General features: G+C 37.9%; 1 protein-coding gene across 2 annotated transcripts in view; it reads right to left on the reverse strand.

The window, feature by feature from the left end:
• The window catches only part of ascc3 (activating signal cointegrator 1 complex subunit 3), a 242,887-nt gene that overhangs the window by 135,838 nt on the left and 83,602 nt on the right, over positions 1-23,447 (reverse strand). For both annotated transcript variants that reach the window (XM_048152789.1, XM_048152790.1), the window contains exons 9-11: positions 22,418-22,621; positions 21,843-21,983; positions 52-216 (exon numbers count right to left, since the gene is read on the reverse strand). In XM_048152789.1, coding sequence (XP_048008746.1) covers positions 52-216; positions 21,843-21,983; positions 22,418-22,621 — 510 coding nt within the window. The remainder of the gene's footprint in view (positions 1-51; positions 217-21,842; positions 21,984-22,417; positions 22,622-23,447) is intronic.

Here is a 23,447-nt window from a genome sequence, read left to right on the forward strand (position 1 = left end):
CTTGAATTTTTTTTTCCTCAAATCATCCTGAAGGGGAGCGCTACATCTTACCTGACGCAGCGTCCGGGCCACCAGGCTCTCCAGCACGGGCCCTCTGTCCTCATGAAGAAGATGAACTTCATCCAGGATGAGCAGTCGGACGATCTGAGACAGAGCCACGTCCCCCACACTCTTCCTGGTCACCACATCCCACTTCTCCGGAGTCGTCACCAACATCTACACACAATACACTCATTAGCAGGGCTCGACACTTGACAACATGGGCTTATAAGTTGACATTTAGGAGCATTTGAAACATTTAGGTGCTTATTAAAAACTATAGATTTTGGTAACACTTTAGTTTAGGGTCCAATTCTTTTCAACTAGTTAATTATATTAACTAGTTGCTTATTATCATGCATATTACTAAGATATTGGCTGTTTATTAGTACTTATAAAGCACATATTAATGCCTTATTCTGCATGACCTTATTCCACATTCTTAATCCTACCCAATACCTAAACTTAACCACTATCTTACTAACTATTAATGAGCAGTAATTATGAGTTTGTCGAGACAAAAGTTGTTAATAGTGAGAGTTGGACCCTAATCTAAAGTGTGACCACATGAGTTCAGTTGCAATTGTTCTATAATGATAAATGATTAATTTTATGGATGACTAGTCACTATTAAAAGTTGTGCAAGCCCTATAGTGCATACTCCAGAGAATGAGATGCCACTAGCACATGCATCATTGTGTGAGGATGTTATGAGATTTCTACCATTTTCAAACATTTCCTATGCGACTAACATTCATCTAATGATAATATATGTTTTGTACACTGGTATCTATTTCCCCTCTCTCTTGGAGGACTTTTTTGTTTTGCATTAACAATACCTTTACAAATGGCTGCTGGAAACTGGGTCTGTGAGCAGTGAACTCTTAAGAAAAATGTCCTTTATATCTCCCGAGAGAATTACATGTGGTTTGTTTTTAAAAAAAAAAGTAAATGAGAGGCCAAGGTATAGAAATATCTCTGCATCGGAACTTCCACCAACATTAGACAAATAATTCTCACCACTGCACCAATCTCCTCAATGCGAAGAAGAGAATGGATACTTGTTGAATAATGGTGTGGATATATCTCAACTGACTTATGCTTCAGATGAAATCTGGCCAGTTAGAGTGTCTTTCCCCACCAGTGAATATTTAAATTGTTCCAAAAGAAGCTAAAGCAATAAGCGGGGACACAGTATGCGTGTACTGTAATCACTCTGCTCCAGCTCTCCTCTGGGTTGTCCTTTCCTCCTCCCAATATATAGTTCATTTGGTTTATTCTCTAGTTTTCTTGCCCATTGAAATTAAACCTACTTTTTTGTGGTCTTCAGCTACCTGCTTTTGTAATTTCACCAGACATCCTACATGCATTTTGTTGTTAGTCATAATGGCAAGAAAGAACCTGCCAACTAGAACAATGTAAATGGAATAATAAAACTGTATGCAATTAAAATAATAGCAAATCTGCATAAATAAATAACAAATTCAACCATAATCAAATGGTATCTAACTGGCCTTTGTGATCAAAGAATATTGCAACAATAATGGATCGTTTTCTAAATGTATCATAGCAACCTGCTTATCCTACTTAATGGTTATATTATAAAATGTATTATACTAGTTATGTTGTATAATTACATGCATTAAGGTTTCATTTAGGTTGGCTTAAATTGAAGTTATTTTTATTTACAGCAAAGCTGCACAGCCAGTGAACATTGTGAAAGTGTAGAATAATGCTCATCATTAACATTTTGTTTTACTATACAGGATTAAATGATGCATTACAAAGAATTATCTAAATGAATTCATTTCCAGTCCCAAGTAAAATAAATAAAAAGTAGTTTACATGAATTAAATCACATTTATAAAGGTTGGTGACATTAGGATGAATGCCAATTAGCTGTATATAAAAGAGTCTTTGATTCATGTGGCGACGTGAATACAATTTCACTGTAGATGAGTGTCCCATTCTATTCCTGGCGTACTCGCACTACTCCCGACAACAGGAGAAATGGATTGAGGAAAGGCTAATTATTGAGGTGATTTTTGTAACAGTTGCTCTGACATGTCCAGAGCCTCTAGCCAATGCATCACATCATGTCAACGGACGCTCGCTGTAAACAGGGTGGAAGGCAACATTCACATTGCCAGACTTTGAAATCCCTTTAACCTACAACCTCTAATTCCTCTAGAGTTTTCATAGTCACCTTGTAGGAGTCATGAGGTGTGAAGATTGCTCCACACTGCCATATTACGATCATAGAATATAGTGCCATTTCAAGAATATAATGCAATTTTGCAGGAAAAAAAGATGCAACCCCATGTTACTATTACTGCTCCCCTCTGATATTCCCATGTCACTGTATAAAAATGTGAAAGATAGATTGTTAAGGATGCAGCAGACCACCGCAATCTGACATGCTTTACTGGGCTTCATAAGAGTTCTGAACTATGGGATATTGCTACAAGTACCATTTAGTTACATTCACACAGTCAGTGTTTGGGATGGGCAACCGCATTGGCATTACATCCAAATTGCAATGTACATGCAGCAAGAAACAGGGCAAATCCAATAATGACTGTATAAATAAGTAAGGTTCCTACAATCAATGTACAGTCAATCAACCATCAAGTTACAAATAACCAAACAACAAGAGAATAGGAAAAAATAGAGAAAGAGACTAAAAAAAGAGGCAGCCAGCAACCAGGAATGGAAATGCTTTTCAGAGTTCAGATACCATTACACCAAGAGATCCTCCAACCATACAGCATAGTCTGACAGAAATCAAACAGAAAACAATCTGGAATGAGGAATGTGGAACGAACAGTTTTTTGGGGGAATGGCTCTGATGTGATCTTCAAAAAAGAGAAGCAAGTCAAATCTGATGCTCAGATTCTTGATGGTTTGCAGGGTTTGGGGAAAATTCTGCTGATATCAAATCAATTGCTAATATCCCTTAGTGCTGAAATGGTGATCTCCATTACAATTACAGTGTGATTACAGCTGATTATTTTAAATAATGCATGCAAGATGTTAGAGAACAAAACTGAATGATGTCAGTGTATTTAAGTATATAGTGTAACACAGCAGTGATAACTGAGATCACAACAACTAATGATATGAACAAGTGTATAACCGAACCCTGGGGGGCACCTTGAGTCAGGCAGGAAAGTATTTGTACTTCTTAATGGAAATAAAATATTGTGCATTAGAGAGGTAGAAAGGAAACCAAGTTTCTCTTGTGTGTTGGCATAGCAATAGTACAATTTCAAGAGGTGATTCGGATTCTCCCCTACGATAATGTCATTGCAGAAGCTCCGCCCATGACCAGTAACAATCTGCCCTATTAGCATAGACACACCCCTGAGTGAGAAGCACAGAGTCCACCATTTCTGTATCATCTCTGTAGCAGCTGGAGTTGTACAATGTCTGCCCCAAAGAGGCATTACAGATGTGTTTTGGGATGTACCAATGAGGACATCATGGTTAAATTTAATTTTCGAAGGAAATGTCCCAAAGAACGTAAAGTCCTGTACGTTTGCACCAATAACGTTACACAAAACTGCTTTACAAACAAGGGTCTGGATTTTCACAAAGCTTGATTCTGAAAGATGGGTCAATACTAGTGATCGACCGATGTATCTGTTTACCGATATTTTTCCCGATATTTAAGCATTTTTCCATAATCGGGTATCGGTTTTGTAATATCGGATTCGCTGATTTACGGCGCCATCTTGTGGCCGTTTTGAGATTTCCGCCATTGCAGCCCGGGCGTCTGAGGAGATCAGTCAACAACAACTCAGTGCACAGGTTAAGTATATGTTCTACTTGGTTTGCTTTAATTAATCAACTTTATTTAACATAACAGACATGCACAAATGAGATCTGAGACATAAATTCCTGATATAGTTAATTTATGCAGCTTGTTTCTAAACAATTGAGACGAACTCATTGAGTCACGTAGTGTAATTCGTCATGTCCTGCCCCAATAAAGACGTAACTTTACATGAATTAATAAAACAGACATGAATGAGTGCATGTTGAAAATAAAAGCGCTGAATTTAATTCTCTATCTGTTGTATTTGCTCACCATTAGTCTAGAAGAAAAAGTTCGTTCATATTGCTTAGCAACTGACGGATGATCAGGAGGCTTAAGCACGGCCACTGAATGAAACTTTTGACAAGTTTATCTTGTTTAAACACCCTAGATTATATTATCATTTACAGTAAATGATTTACTACATAACAATTATTTCGCTAATACACATATAAATATAGCCTACCGCTTTGTGGAAATTAATTATTTATTATCTCCATGCGCGATCGCGGTTGATTAAGTTATAGTCAAACAGCACTTTGTCAGTTGGCATTTCATGATTTAACGTTAGATTAAATTTAGATCATAAAATGCCAACTGACAAGTGCTGTTTAACTTTATATAGTCTCGGAAAAAAAAAGTTCGTTCATATTGCTCAGCACCTGATTCCTGAATGGGTTGATGATCAGGAAGCCTCAAGCACGGCCACTGCATGACATTTTTGACAAGATTATCTCGTTTAAACACCCTAGATTATATAATCATTTGATTTACTACATAACCATTATTTAGTTAATACAAATCTAAATAAATGCAGCTCTGTGGAAATTATTTATTATCTCCACACGCGATCGCGGTTGAGTAGCCCAATTTATAGTTTTGTGTAAATGCATAGATAAGTTACAGCACTTTGTCAGAAAGCATTTCATGATCTAGACCGACAAAACATAATAATTAATAACACTAGTTGGAAAATGCAATGATGTATGCTGTTTTGTTTGTTACTTTCCTGACAATGTTATATATTCCAGCTAATATTATTCAGTGAATTAAATTAAAATTACCCAGTGAATTATTCCTCACTCTTAAACCTATTAAATGGCACATAAACCTTCTAAAACTGTTTAAAATAAATTACATTTCTGCAAAGGTGATATAACTCCCGTGTCATTTATTTTCTCCATTTTAAAACATTAGACTTTTAACATTTATTTTGAATAAATATCGGTTCTGCATATCGGTTATCAGCTGCATAAACATGCAAATAATCGGTATCGGTATCGGTTATAAAAAATCAATATCGGTCGATCACTAGTCAATACCAACACTTCATGCTCAAACTTAAAGGGATAGTTCACCCAAAAATGAAAATTATTCCATGATTTAAGGATTCAGGTCAAATTCTGAAGAAAAATGCATCCATCCATAAAAAAAATTAATCCATACGACTCCTTTTAAAGTGAAGGGATGCGTTTTTTTTTTTAAGAAAAATATCCATATTTAAAACTTCATATATTCAAACAACTAGCTTCCGGTGAGAGACCGCACACAGAATGCACAAGTTGACTTGCCCCAAATGAGTAATCCTCTGACGCGATGCATGACACAGGATTTAGGAGTATCGTAAGCTTAGACGCCTCTCACAGTTCAAACAAATACAGCTGGGCAACAAACTCAAGCTTCTCCTTTTCTTATATCGAAATCCTCCAACATTTCTCTTTAAAATTTCTCATTTTAAACTTCTAATTTATGATAAGCGTTTTGTTTTGCTCTCTCCTCTGTGCCTCCGCATGCATCTTTGCGTCATCGCCGGCCAAATGCGTACGGTCGTCCACCGGAAGCTCGTTATTTGAATTTATAAAGTTTTAAATATGGATATTTTTCTTACAAAAATGCATCCCTTTGCTTCAAAAGGCCTTTATTAACCCTCCTGAGTCATATGGATTCATTTTTTCTGTCTTCAGAATTTGGCCTACTATCCCTTTAATATCCAGAATTGATGCTGCCCTCACAAGCTATCAGAATTATCATAAACAAACGTTTCACAGATAAAAATAACACATGAACACCCTTTCTGACATTTTTTGTGCGTGAGATTGTCCTGTTTTGTTGTTGCTGGTATGCTGAAGCATGAGCTCTTGAAGCTCCGCCCTCTTCTGGAAAGGGGGACCGGAGCAGCAGCTCATTTGCAATTAAAGGGACACACACAAAAATGTGTGTTTTTTGCTTACACCCAAAAAGTGGCAATGTTAACATGCTATAATACATGATCTGTGGAGTATTTTGAACTTCACAGACACATTCTGGGGACACCAGAGACTTACTTTACATCTTGTAATAGGTCACCTTTAAGTATTTAGGGTAAACTCTTTTTGCTTTTACTCCATTAGGTCCAAAACACAGCTCTTCAGCTTTTGACACACTGACAGACAGATGCTGATATTTCGTATAACAGCACTGAAACATTTCCAGTTAATTACTCCACTTGCCTGTGTTCACAGCATTTCAGACAGGCTGTCAGTCTGTGCATTGCTCAGCAAACACAAGGGTTTGTCCTGCTTTGGCCTTTAGTTTCTCAGCAAAAAGACAAAATAACTTGACATATACCCCCAGTTTCACAGACAAAGCTTAAGATAGTCCCAGACTAAAATGCATGTTTGAGCTGTTTTAATTGAAAGCATCTTACACTGACATATCTTAAAGGATTAGTTCACTTTCAAATAAAAATTTCCTGATAATTTACTCACCTCCATGTCATCCAAGATGTTTAGTCTTTCTTTCTTCAGTTGAAAAGAAATGAAGGTTTTTGATGAAAACATTCCAGGATTTTTCTCCATATAGTGGACTTCAATGACCTCCAAACGGTTGAAGGTCAAAATTACAGTTTCAGTGCAGCTTCAAAGAGCTTTAAACGATACCAGACGAGGAATAAGAGTCTTATCTAGCGAAATCAGAAATCGGAAAAAAGCGTAAATGCATATGCTTTATAAACACAAATGATCGGCTTGCAAGTGGTTCCGCCAAAAACGCACTTTCGTATTCTTCAAAAAGCTTACGCTGTATGTCCTACGCCTTCCCTATTCTACTTACGGAACGAACGCAGCACCAGTTAAGTAGAATAGGGAAGGCGTAGGACATACAGCTTAAGCTTTTTGAAGAATACGAAACCACTTGGAAGGCGATCATTTGTTTATCTTGTAAATTATCAGGAAAAGTTTATTTGAAAGTGAACTAATCCTTTAAAATATATCAGTGCCACTGTTTTGTCTCAAGATGCACTACATAATGTTTTTTTGTTGTTTTTTTTAAGGCAAGTTTATAAAAGTTATTTAAATGTCCTAATTGAACTAAGGCCTAATCCTGGCTTAATCTAAGCCCTGTCTGTGAAACCGGGCCATAGTGTCTAAAATATGTCTTTAGAGTTATATATTAACCACAGATTGCAAGCAACTGCGATGTTCAGTTTTTTGTTTTTTTGTTTTTTCATAAGGCTATGCCCCTTCTTGTTTTACACTTCATGCTCGTGTATTGAATGTTAAATAAGTTAATGACAACAAGAATGAAGAATGTATTTTTTCTACCAAATGGCTCTTTTTTACCGAAGACTGTGTACCATTGTGATCTGTACAGAAGCTCTGTAGATTTGCACTAAACAAGTCTAAACAGACAGCGAGTGAGAGAGATCGACTGAGCATGTGTGATTACCTGCGACTGTCCTTCTTCACATTTTTTTTTTTAATGTTGTGTATGTACCTAATGAGGATACTAGATGTGTACATTTTAGAGAACAGAAAAGACTGTAAGATTGTATCGTGATGAAACATCCGATTTACATCTCAACTAAATTATGCAAACAGTTTGTATAATAATAGTTCAGAGGTATGAAGGTTGTCACATTGTTGTCAACTGCATTTGGTTGATATATGTTGTATGAATTGAGCACTCTTAAAATTTGGTCCTAACAATTTCAGGTAGCTACTTTGGTTACAGAATTTGGTTCAATAAGCTCACAGTGTATGAACATCTGCATTCACAATACTCCAGGAATGACAATCATATTATGCTTTGTGACGGCATCCTTGGAGTTTTTCTCATTGTTGTGATGGTGGAGTGGGATGTTAGGACAAGTGGAGGCATTTGAACAATTCTGAAGGAGATGCTGGTGTCATTGTCTGGTCGTGTATGTAATCTGAGGTTTGGGAAACCATTCATTACAAAGAGAGAGAGAAAAAAGAGCATGTAGACTATTCATCTAGCTCTCTTGTGCTTGTGTGAGACTTTAAATGAATTAGCCAAACACACAAAAACTTTAATGACTACCCATACATGTGCCGCCCACATGATGAGCCAGTTATGGTTTTGTGACAACTAAATTATACAAATCTACAAGAAGATTCCCCACCGATGTCAGCCATCTTCACAATCGTAATCATTCAAGACACAAAATATGATTATTTTGACACCATTAACCAACATTTTAGAGAAGAAATAGACAACAATGCATAATTAATGGTCTGAGAGCTGTTTACCAACCTGTCTGTGAGTGTTGAAATTCCTATTAAACACTTTCAGTAAAAGCAGTTCATTAAATCCTCTCTCGTTTGCATTTAAATCAATCTGCCCAGCCATTAGAGACTGGCTTTGGAACGGAAAATGCACGTCTGCCGTTAATTAGACCGCCGCTAATCTAAATGGAAGCGCTGGCAAACAGGTAGCAGAGCTAAAGTGCTCATTTTAATTACAATACAAAGCCAGGAGGGTAAAAAAAAAAAAAAAAAAAAAACTACTTATTTTACTTCATAGACGCCGACTTTGTTTTCTGGAGCACGTCAAACCCCTAGTGTATGATAATGTCAATCTCCTATGATGGTATCTTTCCACTGTCAACCTTTTTGGCATGGAGATTAAACTAATGCGTATGGTACAAAGCAGTCTTTTTATTGTACACTAAAACTAAAATGACTGGTACTGTACTGGCAAAAAACAAAAACAAAAAAAAAAACATTTCCTTCAACTAAAAACCAATCAATTGAAAATGAATTAATAAAACTATAAGCAGAGCTTGAAAAATAAACTAAACTAAAATTATAAGCAACAAAAATAACAGTTTTTTAATCATCAGTCTGACTTGAGAAGACAGATTGACTATGGCAGGTGGCACAAATATGGTTAATACTAATTTAAACACTCATCTAGCACTCATCTTTACACTGCCAAATTAAGGTGTTTTATTCAAGATGCAATGCCACTTAAAAGCTTTACTAAAATATGCCATCTCACCATCTAGTTTTGGATGGTTTTGGGTTATGTGCTGTTTTTGTGACAATAAGCATGCAACTTGCATTGAGGTCATTTTATTTTATTTTGTTTATTGATTCAATTGCAATGTACATGCAAAGTTTATAATTATATCTTACTACAAGTAAAAATAAATCAAGGCATGTAAAACATGACAAGTATAATTTGAATTATACAAAAGCAAAATAAAAATACAAACAATGCAAAGTTATAGTAACCTTGGAATAAACAAGCATGGTTTAGATGTGCTGCCCCGATATCTCTGAAACAGCGTGCATATGGGAGAGGGTGACTGGCTTTATTGGGGATTGTGGGAAGAATGTTTACAGTGAGTCTGTGCGGGCGGGCAGACAGCTCCTCGTTGCCAGGTCTAGCCTGACGACAGGCCCCGTGTCTTAATTACCGCACCTCCTGTGAAAATGCCTCTGTTGCGAGCAGGCTGCCGGTCTGTCGTTATGCTAAGCAGCAAATATTCACCTGCTTCAGACCTGTGCACACAAACACACCATTTCTGCCGCTGCTAAAACACTTGCCCTCCTCCCACAGTTTCCATGGCAACTGTCATCACTTGGAGTGGGTGGTAGAGGGGAGAGTGGAGGGTTGTTTTGCTGGTTGTGATGGCTTCTAGGCGTGCAATAACAACATATGACTTAGTCATGGCAGACTGTGTGCATCAACTTTACTGGAATGAGAGACTCTTCTGTTCCACTGCTGTTCTTCCAATCGTCCAATTTAGTCTTTTAGTCATTTTAGTCAGTCCAGAATTATTATTTGCTGATTATTATTTTTTATAAATTATTGATGAAAAAGTTATAACAAGGTATTATATTTATAATAATGAAAACAAACAGTGCGCTTTCTGCCGTCTCAGTCTCTGTGAACTTCTTTCTGAAACGTGTCACAAAAATGAACCGAAACTCAGCAAATACTTGCCACACAGACATGAGAGAGAAAGCTTGAAGTTTCTATCCTTTCAAATAAAGTCAGTCATATTGTAAAACAAATATTCTCTGTTTTGTAGGATACAGCGCATATTATTTTATGGTGGGGACCCTCTTTGACTGCAATAGTGGAGAAAGGTTTGTTTCACACCAAGAAAGATAACTATAACGCTAATATTTGTGTCCACCCCAACGAACGATAACTGTCTGTTTATACTAAGCGTGAACATCATGTCATTGAACATGTTTTTGCTGTTCTTGTTGCATTTTCCCTGCTTAAACCAGCAATGACATTAGCATGCCGTTTCGAGTGAATGTAGCTAATGCAAGCATAAGCAGTGCATGAGCAGCGCATATTTTTTTTCGGCGTGCATGTTAACCATCTTAATAAATTAAAATTAAGAATCAAAAATAATTATAGAAGATTTACCCATTTAAACTTGTTTTTAATTATTCCGTTTGGGTTAAAGTATGGTGTATTATAAAAAACTAAAGTAAACTAGCCAGAAAATATGATATATTAACATTATTTTAGTAATTACACAGACAGATATCCGGTTGTTAAGTCTGACGTCACGCGGCAGCGCTTCCGGGTCCTAACGCTCTTTCCCATACCACAAGAAAACAACAAATGATGCTAATATACATACACGATGTGGTGTAATACTACAAAAAGAATATAATTATAACCTTTATCTCCATACCAAAATTCCAGATGGCCAGACAATGATTCATCTTTTATAAATCGTTAAAATATTAATGTCTGTGACGCTGTGAGCACAGAGACTGTTGTGTAGACTGTAAGTATTTAAAATGTTTAACTTTTTTTAAATGATTGATGTTTAAAATGAATAAATAGCACTCATAAACGGCCGTCGATGGCATTCTCAAGTGAAACGAGTAGACGGTTGGACCCGGAAACGGCGTTCCTTACGTCACGACTTAACAAGCGGATATAGGCTGAAGCATACCCAAATCAAACCCGAGTTTGCTGGCTTTTTTCGCCGAGTTTGCCGTCTTGTAAACATGTTCACGCGTCAGATGATGTAAAACACAAAGCTTACCTCATTCGTGTGCAGCAATGGATGACACAAGGCTTTTATTTATTTATATTAATTAATTTACATGCAAATGTTGTACACCTCCCCATGTTAACAAACTTTCAAGACTATCAAGTTTATAAATGACCAACTAATAAAAACAAATTTATAGCTGTCTTTGTAAAGAAATGCTCACTTTATATGTAGCTTCGAACTAGTGATGGACATCTGAGGTAATTTTATGTTACACTGTTTGCTAGTCTGGCATAATGATCTCATCTCCAGTTATACTTCTCAACATTTATTCCGAGGGTATGACCGATTGTTTTCCATATATCCATTTTCTTTAAAGTATCCTTGAAAAAGACCGACTTGTGGAAAAGTGGACCTTGGTGATTAACTTTTAACCGTTTTAAATGCATGTGCCCTTAAATTAGAATGGATTCTGATTGGCTGTCAGCTGGAAAAAAATCATTCTGAAAGTGATTCCAATGATTTTGTTTCTCTATAATGTTTTAGCTGTGGTGTGAACTCTGCTATTATTTTATAATTAGAATGATTTTTAGAACTATATCTTTATTGTTATCATGATAGTTATCGTCCTTGGTGTGAACAGGCCTTTACATATTGATTGGATCTTGGTGGACTAGCACAAATAAATGTCCAACATGATCAGATAAGGATGATAGGTCAACAGACAGACACCCCAAGCGTGGGAAGGACAGGACTTATCATTAGTCCACAGTTTCCGCCCTGCACCCAACTTGAGACAAATCCCAAAATTTTAAGCCAAATGCCATAGAAATTCTTCAGGACCTTTTGGATGCAAGAGCAGTGGCTGGAACAACACAATGATCCATCCAATCCATTCATAACTATGTTTGGAAACCTTAAAACTGATGTAAACTACACACATCCATTTCATATTTATTCAGAGAAATAAGTATTCTCAGTGACAGCTATTTGTAGTGCAACAATTCAGCTGTTAATGTACACATTAATGAATGCATTTTTTCCATCTTGTTTGGACTGTTTGTTTAGAACATTTTAAAATGTATTCTGGTGGTGTTTTCTCCAGTGCACGGCAAAAGAAAAAGCAAACACCTTTGAAATGCTATGGGATGTTTCACTTGTTTCTACAGTTGAACAGGATGTGTTTCCAGAAATGGCACAAAGGTGTGCGACTGTTCAAATATGTCTTTAGATCAATGTGCCCAATAATGTGCCTTAGACCTTCATTATGTACATTTTTGATTATGTTGAGCTATAAATAAAACACAAACAATCAAAACATCCATTCTTTTAATCTCCTTACATTATTCTATTTCTCTCACAGTCACATTCACCTTGATAGGCCCATTAGGGGATGGTTTTTGTCTTCCCAGGTGTGAAACACATCAATATTCATGGCCATTATCACTCCCTCGCATACAAAAATACAAAAATACAAAAAGTGACTTATGGCCTTATTTCAGTGACTTAAAATGTATGTTGCTGTTTTTTCACTAACCACGCATAAACATCCTTTTCTCAAAAATACAAACTTTTACATACATGCTGCTCACAAATTATTGTAGCAGACTTTGTGCTGAATACAGTGTAATCAGACTTTAGCCATGAAAATGTTATAAGCACAAATGCATGTTAAAACACCTCCGGGCTTCAGAAAGCACCTCAGACCCAAAAACACAAGCAACCCTTTGCTACAGAAGTTTGCCAGACTGCCTCAGTGTGGTCCTTGTATTCTATGCAGCGTAAATGTCTATCTGAGTGTGAGATGAAAGGACGATATGGTGGAGCATACTCTAAAAGATCAAAGCCATGATGGCCACTGCTCAGAGTATTGTGCTAGAAATCACTCAGTATTAGGCAAGAATAAGCACAAGTATAAAACATCACTAAAGAATATACACTGATGTTGCTCACAAGAGGATAGAAATCCCCTGGAATAAGTCAGGTAGACGAATGTGAGAATAGGCACGAAAATTGCAACAAAAAAAAACAGTGTCCGCTTATTTACACCTCCAATGGGCCAGCCTCTATTGACTCATCCTGCCAATGAATTGTCAGGATTTTATATGGACTTCTGGTAATCGTGTTCAGCGTTTCCACAGCATCAGCTACTTAGGCAGTGTCAAATTGAGTATCATGAAAAAGAAAACATTCTGAGGCATCAAAACTGAACAGCTGAAAAAAAAAAAAAAAAAAAAAGAAAAAACAAAGCAACTTGACTGAAGAAAATTTCAATTTATTTCTGCAACAAAATGTGTGCTCATATTTAGTTTCAATGATTGTGTGAGAGTATGCATGTGTTGAATTTTTTACAAAGTTGTTCCTATGTGCGTTTGATTGTCGATGGCGTCTCAGTGTGTGTGAGTATGAGTGTACCCCAAATGCACGTCTCCTTATGTCTGGGTAGACTGTTCTTCAAGCTCTCAGTGGGAAATTCTTTGGTGCTGCAGTAAATACTTTATACCACGTCTACACTGCAACGACTGGTGTGCCATGACAAAACTAGATCTCTCCAATTTGTAGAACTAGAATCTGTGCTCACATCATAATCAACGGAGCTGTTTACTCTGCAAGCGCACCGGAGATATATCCACCTACAGAGTCGCTCTGAGGCTGGTTTTGGTGGTATTTTGTTGTTTTGAGTGCAGTTAAAGTGTATTAATGCTCTGGGGAAGGCGCAGGTGTTATTGGAGCACCAGTATCACACTAGGCACAAAGCTCAAGAGACACACTGAAACCAGATTGGTAAATTTGTGCCACTCAAGAGTTGTGTCACCTCATGGGTTGTTTAGTCTTGGTTTTTAAAGTGCCCCTTTCCCCTACTTCCCCTTGCTTTGTCATTATGTAATTTTGCATATCTATCGGATTTCCTAAATTCAATAATTCCAACAAATGGTACAAGTAAACTAAAGCCACTTGTGTAGTATCTTTGTACTATACTTGACTTTTTAGAAAAAAAAAAAAAAAAAAAAAAAAATTCACTAAATGAAAATTCTAAAAAAAAAAAAAAAAAAAAAAAAAGAATCACATGACTGCATTTCTTAATCATTGTCATCAGTCTCAGCAGTGCAATTCTCTTCTTCTGCAGCCATGAAAATTGCCTTTGGCTCTCTTGAGAAATTCGAAAAATTTCCTTAAAGGGATAGTTCACTCAAAAAATAAAATTATCCCATGATTTACTCACCCTCAAGCCATCTTAGGTCTATATGACTTTCTTCTTTCAGACGAATACAATTTGAGTTATATTAAAAAAATATTCTAGCTCTTTCAAGCTGTATAATGGTAGTGAATGGTAGCCCAAAAAGCGCATCTATCCATCATAAAAGTAATCCATACGACTACTTTTAATAAATATTAAAGTAATAATAAGGTTAATAAAAGGTGCCCTAGAATGAAAAATTGAATTTACCTTGGCATAGTTGAATAACAAGAGTTCAGTACATGGAAATGACATACAGTGAGTCTCAAACTCCATTGTTTCCTCCTTCTTATGTAAATCTCATTTGTTTAAAAGACCTCCGAAGAACAGGCGAATCTCAACATAACACCGACTGTTACGTAACAGTCGGGATCATTAATATGTACACCCCCAATATTTGCATATGCCAGCCCATGTTCAAGGCATTAGACAAGGGCAGCCAGTATTAACGTCTGGATCTGTGCACTGCTGAATCATCAGACTAGGTAAGCAAGCAAGAACAACAGCGAAAAATGGCAGATGGAGCAATAATATCTGACATGATCCATGAGATCATGATATTTTTAGTGATATTTGTGAATTGTCTTTCGAAATGTTTCGTTAGCATGTTGCTAATGTACTGTTAAATGTGGTTAAAGTTATCATCGTTTATTACTGTATTCACGGAGACAAGACTGTTGTTATTTTCATTTTTAAACACTTGCAGTCTGTATAATTCATAAACACAACTTCATTCTTTATAAATCTCTCCAACAGTGTGTAATGTTAGCTTTAGCCACGGAGCACTATCAAACTCATTCAGAATCAAATGTAAACATCCAAATAAATACTGTACTCACATGATCCGATGCATGCATGCAGTATGCATGATGAACATCTTGTAAAGAGCCATTTGAGGGTTATATTAGCTGTGTGAACTTTGTTTATGCACTGTATTATAGTTGCGAGCTCGGGGGGGCAGGGAGCGTGAGATTTAAAGGGGCCGCACACCCTGAATCGGTGCATAGTTAATGATGCCCCAAAATAGGCAGTTAAAAAAATGAATAAAAAAAAATCTATGGGGTATTTTGAGCTGAAACTTCACAGACACATTCAGGGGACACCTTAGACTTATATTACATCTTGTGAAAGAACGTTTTAGGGCACCTTAAAGACCTTGTGAAGCGAAGCGATGCATTTTTGTAAGAAAATATCCATATTTAAAACTTTATAAACTAAAATAAAATAACTATAAAAACTCAAATAACTGGCTTCCGGCAATGGTCATACGCTGGTGTTTTGTTTTGCTCTATCCTCTATACTTCCGTGTTTGTCAGTACGTCATGCATCAGGTCAGAGGTCACTCTTTTGCCAGAACAAGACTTGCATACGGACGTTCCTGGAAGTCAGTTATTATAGTTTATAAAGTTAGAAATATGGATATTTTTCTTACAAAAACCCATTGCTTCACTTTAGAAGGCCTTTATTAACCCCCTGGAGTCATATGGATTACTTTTATGAATGGATGAATGTGCTTTTTTGGACTTCTACATCTCACCCCCATTCAATACCATTATAAAGCTTGGAAGAGCCAGAATATGTTTTATTATAATGCCGATTGTGTTCGTCTGAAAGAAGATAGAGATTGAGTAAATCATAGGATAATTTTAATTTTTAAATGAACTATGCCTTTAACAAAGTGTCCTACAACAGAATGTGCCAGACTTTATGCCATGTGTAAAGAGGCATTCTTTCAAATGCAGTTTCACGGAAAAAGAAAAGTTAAATGATCCAATGGCCAATGTAAACAACCCCACGTACCCTTTACATGGATAAGTCACTGCATGCACTATCACTAAGGTGCCAATTACAGTGTATAAACACAGAAGTTCAATGGTACTGCATCTCACTTTCTAAATGTGCAAAAAAAATTAAACTGAAGTGTGTGATTATATTCAATGTTAAAATATATATTTTTTTCCAACCCGAATTTAATATGAAAAAACAATTAACAACTTCTGACAACAGCCATGTGTGGATTGATTTCTCCTGAAAAGCGTAAACACTGCGCAGCTATCAAAACATAACTCTGTTCATGTTGAGCATCTCGACCAGAGGTTGCACTACAAATAATAATTACCCGTCACTTTGATAGGCTGGATTGTAAATAATCCGATGTGCTCTATTTTATCTGTCAGTAAATTATTCAGTCAGTAATTCTCAGTGTATGTAGTCACTGATAAGACAAGAACTGCTGTGGCAAGACTTCAATTGGTATCTCGTTTCTCCGCTCAAATACTCACGTCATTCCCCAGGTCTCCCGTGGGATGAATTGAAAAACTTTCTATGGTTATCGAAAAATAATGTCAATATAGAGTCTACATTTTAGTGTCCCAATTGTTGATTTGTGACAGAATATAGCAACAGTTAAGTTTCTCTGTGACATTCCCATTGCTGCTGAGGATCTACTCACATCTCCAGGCTTGTAGAATAAATATCCTTCACCTCCCTGATTATCTTAAATTTGCATATTACATTACTCCCAAAACCGTCTGGGAGGGCTAAGACTTGACTCCTCTGAAATGCAAGTACTTTGGCCAATTATTTTTAAGAACGATATAAACGATAACGAAAAAAAAAGACATTAATTTCAGCTACCATTACAGCAGTTAAGAACATTTCATTTCCTTTCTAAATAATTCACTATACTTATGATCAAACTTATTTTGATTGCTATATAATTTAATTATCAGGGCCAGCATCTCTGTCTTTTCCATCTTATAACCTATTCCCTCTTATTTTCTAAATGTCAGCACCGCCTCTGACAGCACAAATTTAGTCTTCAATAAGGTTATTTGAACAGCTGTGTGTTCTCTGTATTAGGTATTTTACTGTACAGTGGTTACTATAGCAACAAGAAAATAAGACGACAGACAAAGTGCTATGATCCAAGCAGCAGAAAATGACAAGCTCTCTAAGAGAAGCACTGATGTCGGGGTAGGTATGTGTGCACCGGAGTGATCTCACCGAATGCATGCATGTATTGGTGGATGATAGGGTATAGGTATACGTATATTGGGGTAGTGGTAGGCATGCATATATTGGGCGATGTTAGACTACACATAGATGTTGGGGTATCTGAATGGGTGAGAGAGAAAGAGTATAAATGAGGAGAAAGAGAAAAACAAAAGATAGGACATGCACCATGATTAAAACAAAGGCACAATAAATAATAGAATGGTTAGGTTGTAACCTGCTGTTAACTTTGGGCAGTGCTGGAAGATACAGCTCTGATGTTAACCACCGATCAATATCTAATGACCACCTCGAGGGTCTCGATAAGACAGGACACACCACCGTGTGTTTCCCATGCCATTTTGTGCAATTAACTAAAATAATGGTTAAAACACAGTGTGCATAGCCAAAAAGCAGGCACGCGCAATGACACCGTGTCTCTGAGCTCCACGAGCCAAACTGTGAGGTCTACCGGTAATGACCACTTGTTTTTCCTGCCTCAGCGTCTATCAGACACCTCAGAGACATCTCCAATGCTGCAAAAATAGGCAAGATACTTGATATTCTCTCAGCTAACCACTGCGGAGATGGTCATTTTTTAAAGAACTGTTGTGCAAGCCTGCCACTGTCTTAAAGACACAGGGCTGAGGGGGCAGTAAAGCACTGCTTTCAGACAGAGAGAAGGTGTGATGATGCCTTATTATTCTCCTCGCTTCATGTCTCTCCATTTTTGCTTTGTTTGCTCTGCTGTTTGGGAAGTACAGCGAGGGCACTCAATTGTAATGGTCAGAAGAAGGCGAGCTTCCTGAGGGGAAAAACGAGGATGATTTCCCTTTATAAAGCCATTGATATAATACTATTCACACCACTTGACCCATGACTCTTTCCTGTTCTCTACAATCCTCTAAATCTATTCTTCATCTCTCCAGTCTTGTTTTAACAATTAAGTGCTCTTAGAAGTCTCCGTCTATCCATTATTGCATGAATCTACAGGGAAGGGAATGTGAGAGAGAGTCAACATTGTGAAAAATCGTGGTTATTGAAGGAAGCGACAACTAATTTGAAGGGTCTTTTTAAGCGTGTACATAAACAAATGTTCAAAAGGTTTTCATACAGCCAGCAGAAGTCAAGAGGACTTAATTTTCACAACTCTCACTGGCTTGTTTGATACGAGGTAAACACTTTATTTAAGCAATTCACACCCTTAAAATCGGCCTGGATGTTTCCTTCCTGGAAGTGTGAATTTGGGCAGAGAGAAAAATGTGATGATGGCACAAAATGTGCAACTGAACTTAAAGCAAACATTTTCAGAAAATGTGTGCTTTAACACCATTGTAAGAACATGTTCAATTCACCTACTGTAGCCAACTAATACATATCAACCATTTGCAAAGTTATATATATATCAGTACTAAATTGAGTTATTTTGTACTGCTTATTGCACTTAAACAGTCAAATACACACAAAATAATGTCAAAATGCTGGTATTGGTGAGCGTTCATGTAAACACAGTCAGTTATGTTTGAAGTGAACATAATCAGTTGAGACTCAATACTTAGTTGGGGCTCCTTTTGCCTGAATTACTGCAGCAATGCGGCGTGGCATGGAGTCGATCAGTCTGTGGCACTGCTCAGGTGTTATGAGAGCCCAGGTTGCTCTGATAGTGGCCTTCAGCTCTTCTGCATTGTTGGGTCTGGCATATCGCATCTTCCTCTTCACAATACCCCATAGATTTTCTATGGGGTTAAGGTCAGGCGAGTTTGCTGGCCAATTAAGAACAGGGATACCATGGTCCTTAAACCAGGTACTGGTAGCTTTGGCACTGTGTGCCGGTGCCAAGTCCTGTTGGAAAATGAAATCTGCATCTCCATAAAGTTGGTCAGCAGAAAGAAGCATGAAGTGCTCTAAAACTTCCTGGTATACGGCTGCGTTGACCTTGGACCTCAGAAAACACAGTGGACCAACACCAGCAGATGACATGGCACCCCAAACCATCACTGACTGTGGAAACTTTACACTGGACCTCAAGCAACGTGGATTGTGTGCCTCTCCTCACTTCCTCCAGACTCTGGGACCCTGATTTCCAAAAGAAATGCAAAATTCACTTTCATCAGATAACATAACTTTGGACCACTCAGCAGCAGTCCAGTCCTTTTTGTCTTTAGCCCAGGTGAGACGCTTCTGACACTGTCTGTTGTTCAAGAGTTGCTTGACACAAGGAATGCGACAGCTGAAACCCATGTCTTGCATACGTCTGTGCGTAGTGGTTCTTGAAGCACTGACTCCAGCTTCAATCCACTCTTGGTGAATCTCCCCCACATTTTTGAATGGGTTTTGTTTCACAATCCTCTCCAGGGTGCGGTTTTCCTTATTGCTTGTACACTTTTTTTCTGCTGTGTCTTGCCCTCCTTGTGCAAGGTGTCAGTGGTCGTCTTTTGGACAACTGTCAATTCAGCAGTCTTCCCCATGATTGTGTAGCCTACAGAACTAGACTGAGAGACCATTTAAAGGCCTTTGCAGGTGTTTTGAGTTAATTAGCTGATTAGAGTGTGGCACCAGGTGTCTTCAATATTGAACCTTTTCACAATATTCTACTTTTCTGAGATACTGAATTTGGGATTTTCCTTAGTTGTCAGTTATAATCATCAAAATTAAAAGAAATAAACATTTGAAATATATCAGTCTGTGTGTAATGAATGAATATAATATACAAGTTTCACTTTTTGAATGGAATTAGTCAAATAAATTAACTTTTTGATGATACTCTAATTATATGACCAGCACCTGTATATATATATATATATATATATATATATATATATATATATATATATTCCTGTTGTTACGACAACGATACTACTATTTATGGCTGTCTTAATTTCTTCATTTTCAAATGATATATCATCAAACTTTTATCTTGACAGAAAACAACAACAAAAATGGAAAACATACATTTACAACAGCATTTTCACTGGCCACAATTTTGACATTGATACCATGGGGAAAAACTGCCATATAGATATTTTTAATATCATCTCATAATATGGCAGCAGCTTTATTAGGCTGCTGTCACTTTAAGACCTGACGCACGGATCCATTATACTGTTACACATGCGTTTTCTTTCTCAACTGTTTATGTTCACTTCAAACATAACTGACTGTGTTTACATGAACGCCCACCAAGACCGGCATTTTGACATTATTTTGTGTGTATTTGACTGTTTAAGTGCAATAAGCAGTGAAAAATAACTCAATTTAGTACTGAGAGGCGGCTTTATATGGCGCACTTTGGGCGTGAGAACAAAATGTGTGGGAATGAGTAAAATTATGTGCAATGCACACAATCTCACGCTGAAATTCAAGCCCTCAACAATATTCCTACGGAACAAATGAAACAAGTAAGTGTGGGGAGGAGAATTTGTGTTTAACTCGCTGTTGGAGAGATGAGAAAGAGCAGATGGTATTGTGTCTATTCTGCGGAAAATGAGTATCGCAGTATTGCGGTATCGATATGTATCGAAAAATCTAACACTACAGTGCACTTGGTTTATTATTTCAGATGCCTTTTTAAAAGACTACAATTGAAAAATGTATATTTCAACCCACCAAAGTGGCTAGCAGGATTGACTGCGTTACACGCCACTGCTGAAATACACACACATTTAGCGGGTTGGCGGGTGTTAATGTGAAGCCCTGCTGCTCAATATACTTAAATGATCAGTTTGCAGTCCTTAGGAGCTTGTATAACGCTAAGGACCAGCGCATTACTGCTTATATTCTGCGTTCTTCACTGCTTGTCACGTATACACACTTACGTCCTGAAACGGTTGGCCAGGAACTGTGCGCGCTGCAGCACTGCAAACAGATGTGTCTCAGTTGTACAATAATATTGATCGGTGAGACAAGACAAGTGTTTTATAAGACCATGGCCTCATGGACTCCATTAAGCAGGATTGGATATACACACCTATTTTCAGAGCAATTTGTCATTTGTTTTAGGAGATTTTGTCTTTGTCAATTTATTTATTTAAATGAGGAATATTGTGACATGCTCATTCCCGGAAGAAAACTCAAGACTACAATGGAGGCGTTTCAGGGAGTTGAGAAACACTGACACTGATATAGAGAAGAACTCCCGCTGGAGGGACTTTGTGCTTTGAACTTTGCAGAGCTTTTTCATGCTCAAACAGCAACATTACACCCTGACGAAAAAACATAATAGGACCCATTTAACCCTACCACCTTTCTGCTACCACTTGAGATCTTTAACACCAACATTACACCACCCTCAACATCTATACACCAGCCTTTTATCAGGAAATCGAGTTTCATGGCATCATGATGTATGACCATCCCCAAGCATCAGACAACAGATGAAACCACTGATGGGTTGGGGCTGGGATTAGCCAAGTACAAGTCCAGTGAAGCGAACAAAGTCTAGCTGCCACCAGACAATGTCCAATATTATTATAGCCAAAGGTGCATCCGTTTGTATTTGTTACCTGAGTGCGGAGGATTTCTCCTTTGGTCAGCTGCATGTCTCCTGTCAGCTCCTTGACAGCAATGCCCAGAGGCTCCAATCGCTTACTGAAGTAATTAGTCATCTCAGCAGCCAAGGCCTTCATAGGAGCTACGTATACAATCTATAGAGGCAGGAAAGAGAGATGGGGAGAGAGAGACAGGACAAGCTCATGATAAATGAGAAAACAGCACAGTACCATTTGTTCCCTGGCAACCAGTACAAATAACAATTTACAAAGAAATATGAAGCTGGCTGCTTAAAGTAAGAGTTTAATGGTGATGTATGACGACTGTCTATCATCGTTGAAGCTGACATGCGGGCGCGTGAAAATGTGCTTCACGAGACAATGCATCCGTTTACATCTCCAAACTATGGTGGAACTTCTTGACACATATTTAATGCTCAAGTCTATCCTTGCTTGACATGAACTAAACAAACGCATCCAATCAGGTTGTGCTGTACGTGAGGCATAAGGACTGGTGCGGAAATGAGTTATTGGCTGTCAGAAAGCCAACAGCTCACTCAACAATATCGTCTCCGTGAGTGTGTGTTTACCTTAAACTGGTCCTTGCGGATGACTCCCCCAGGCTGCAGGTGCTGACGGATCTCGTGGAGGACGGTGAGCATGGCGATGTTGGTTTTGCCGGCGCCGGTGGGTGCGCAGATGAGCAGGTTTTCATTGGTGTTGTAAGCTGTCTCGAACACTATAGACTGGATTCTGTTCAACCTTTTCATGCCCTTGAACACCAACTGGCCAATCTGCAAACATGCAAGACAAATTTCAATGGCCTGTTGACAACAAGATCTTGTCTTGAGATCTCAAAATACCGTGAACCTGTTCAATGTAGCGTGCAAGAGTGTATGTGTAGCAGATGTGGTGTGGCAACATGTGTGATGGAGACACATATGGTCAGAGAGACAGGGCACCAGGAGCCAAAACTTAATGAAGCCACTTTAATGCACAGCTAATGAGCAACTCCGGTCTCCCACAAGGCAGTCATCAGTGACTTTACCTAAACTAATCAATCACCGAAAGCCAGAGTCAAAGGATACTGAACCCAAAGCAGTGCTGACCAAAAATGATACTTTGTACTGATGCTGTCAGATCAAGTGCTTTTCAATGAGTGACTGTTGGGACTTCAACCCTTTATGAATGGCTGAGCGTGTACGGAGTGCTCGGAGAGCTCAAACATTAAAACCTTGCAAAAGGCCACCAGGACTACGGAGAGGGAAACTCTCCAAGCAGTGTCAGGAGCTGTCAATCAATCCGCCCACTCTGTCCAGCTCTGCAGTGACATCACACTGGGGTTGACAGCCATCCATCTCCACAGAATTCCAATAAGAGATGAAAAGCCAGCGAGTACTTTAGCAATACTGCTGAGTATGGCTTTTTTCACTACCACCATAGTTAAAGAAGAGCAGAAAGTTTGGATTTTATTAGATCAAAAAGAAGACAGGAACGTACAAAAATCTAATCAAAGCACATTGAGTAAAACAAATCTAGAAACCGTTCTAATTATTTGTCTCTTTCTGTCTGACGTCTCCGGCTTTCAGCATCCCCCATTCCTGCGTCTGTGTCTTGGAT

The sequence above is a fragment of the Megalobrama amblycephala genome, linkage group LG13, assembly GCF_018812025.1.
Source record: "Megalobrama amblycephala isolate DHTTF-2021 linkage group LG13, ASM1881202v1, whole genome shotgun sequence".
Lineage (NCBI taxonomy): Eukaryota > Metazoa > Chordata > Actinopteri > Cypriniformes > Xenocyprididae > Megalobrama > Megalobrama amblycephala.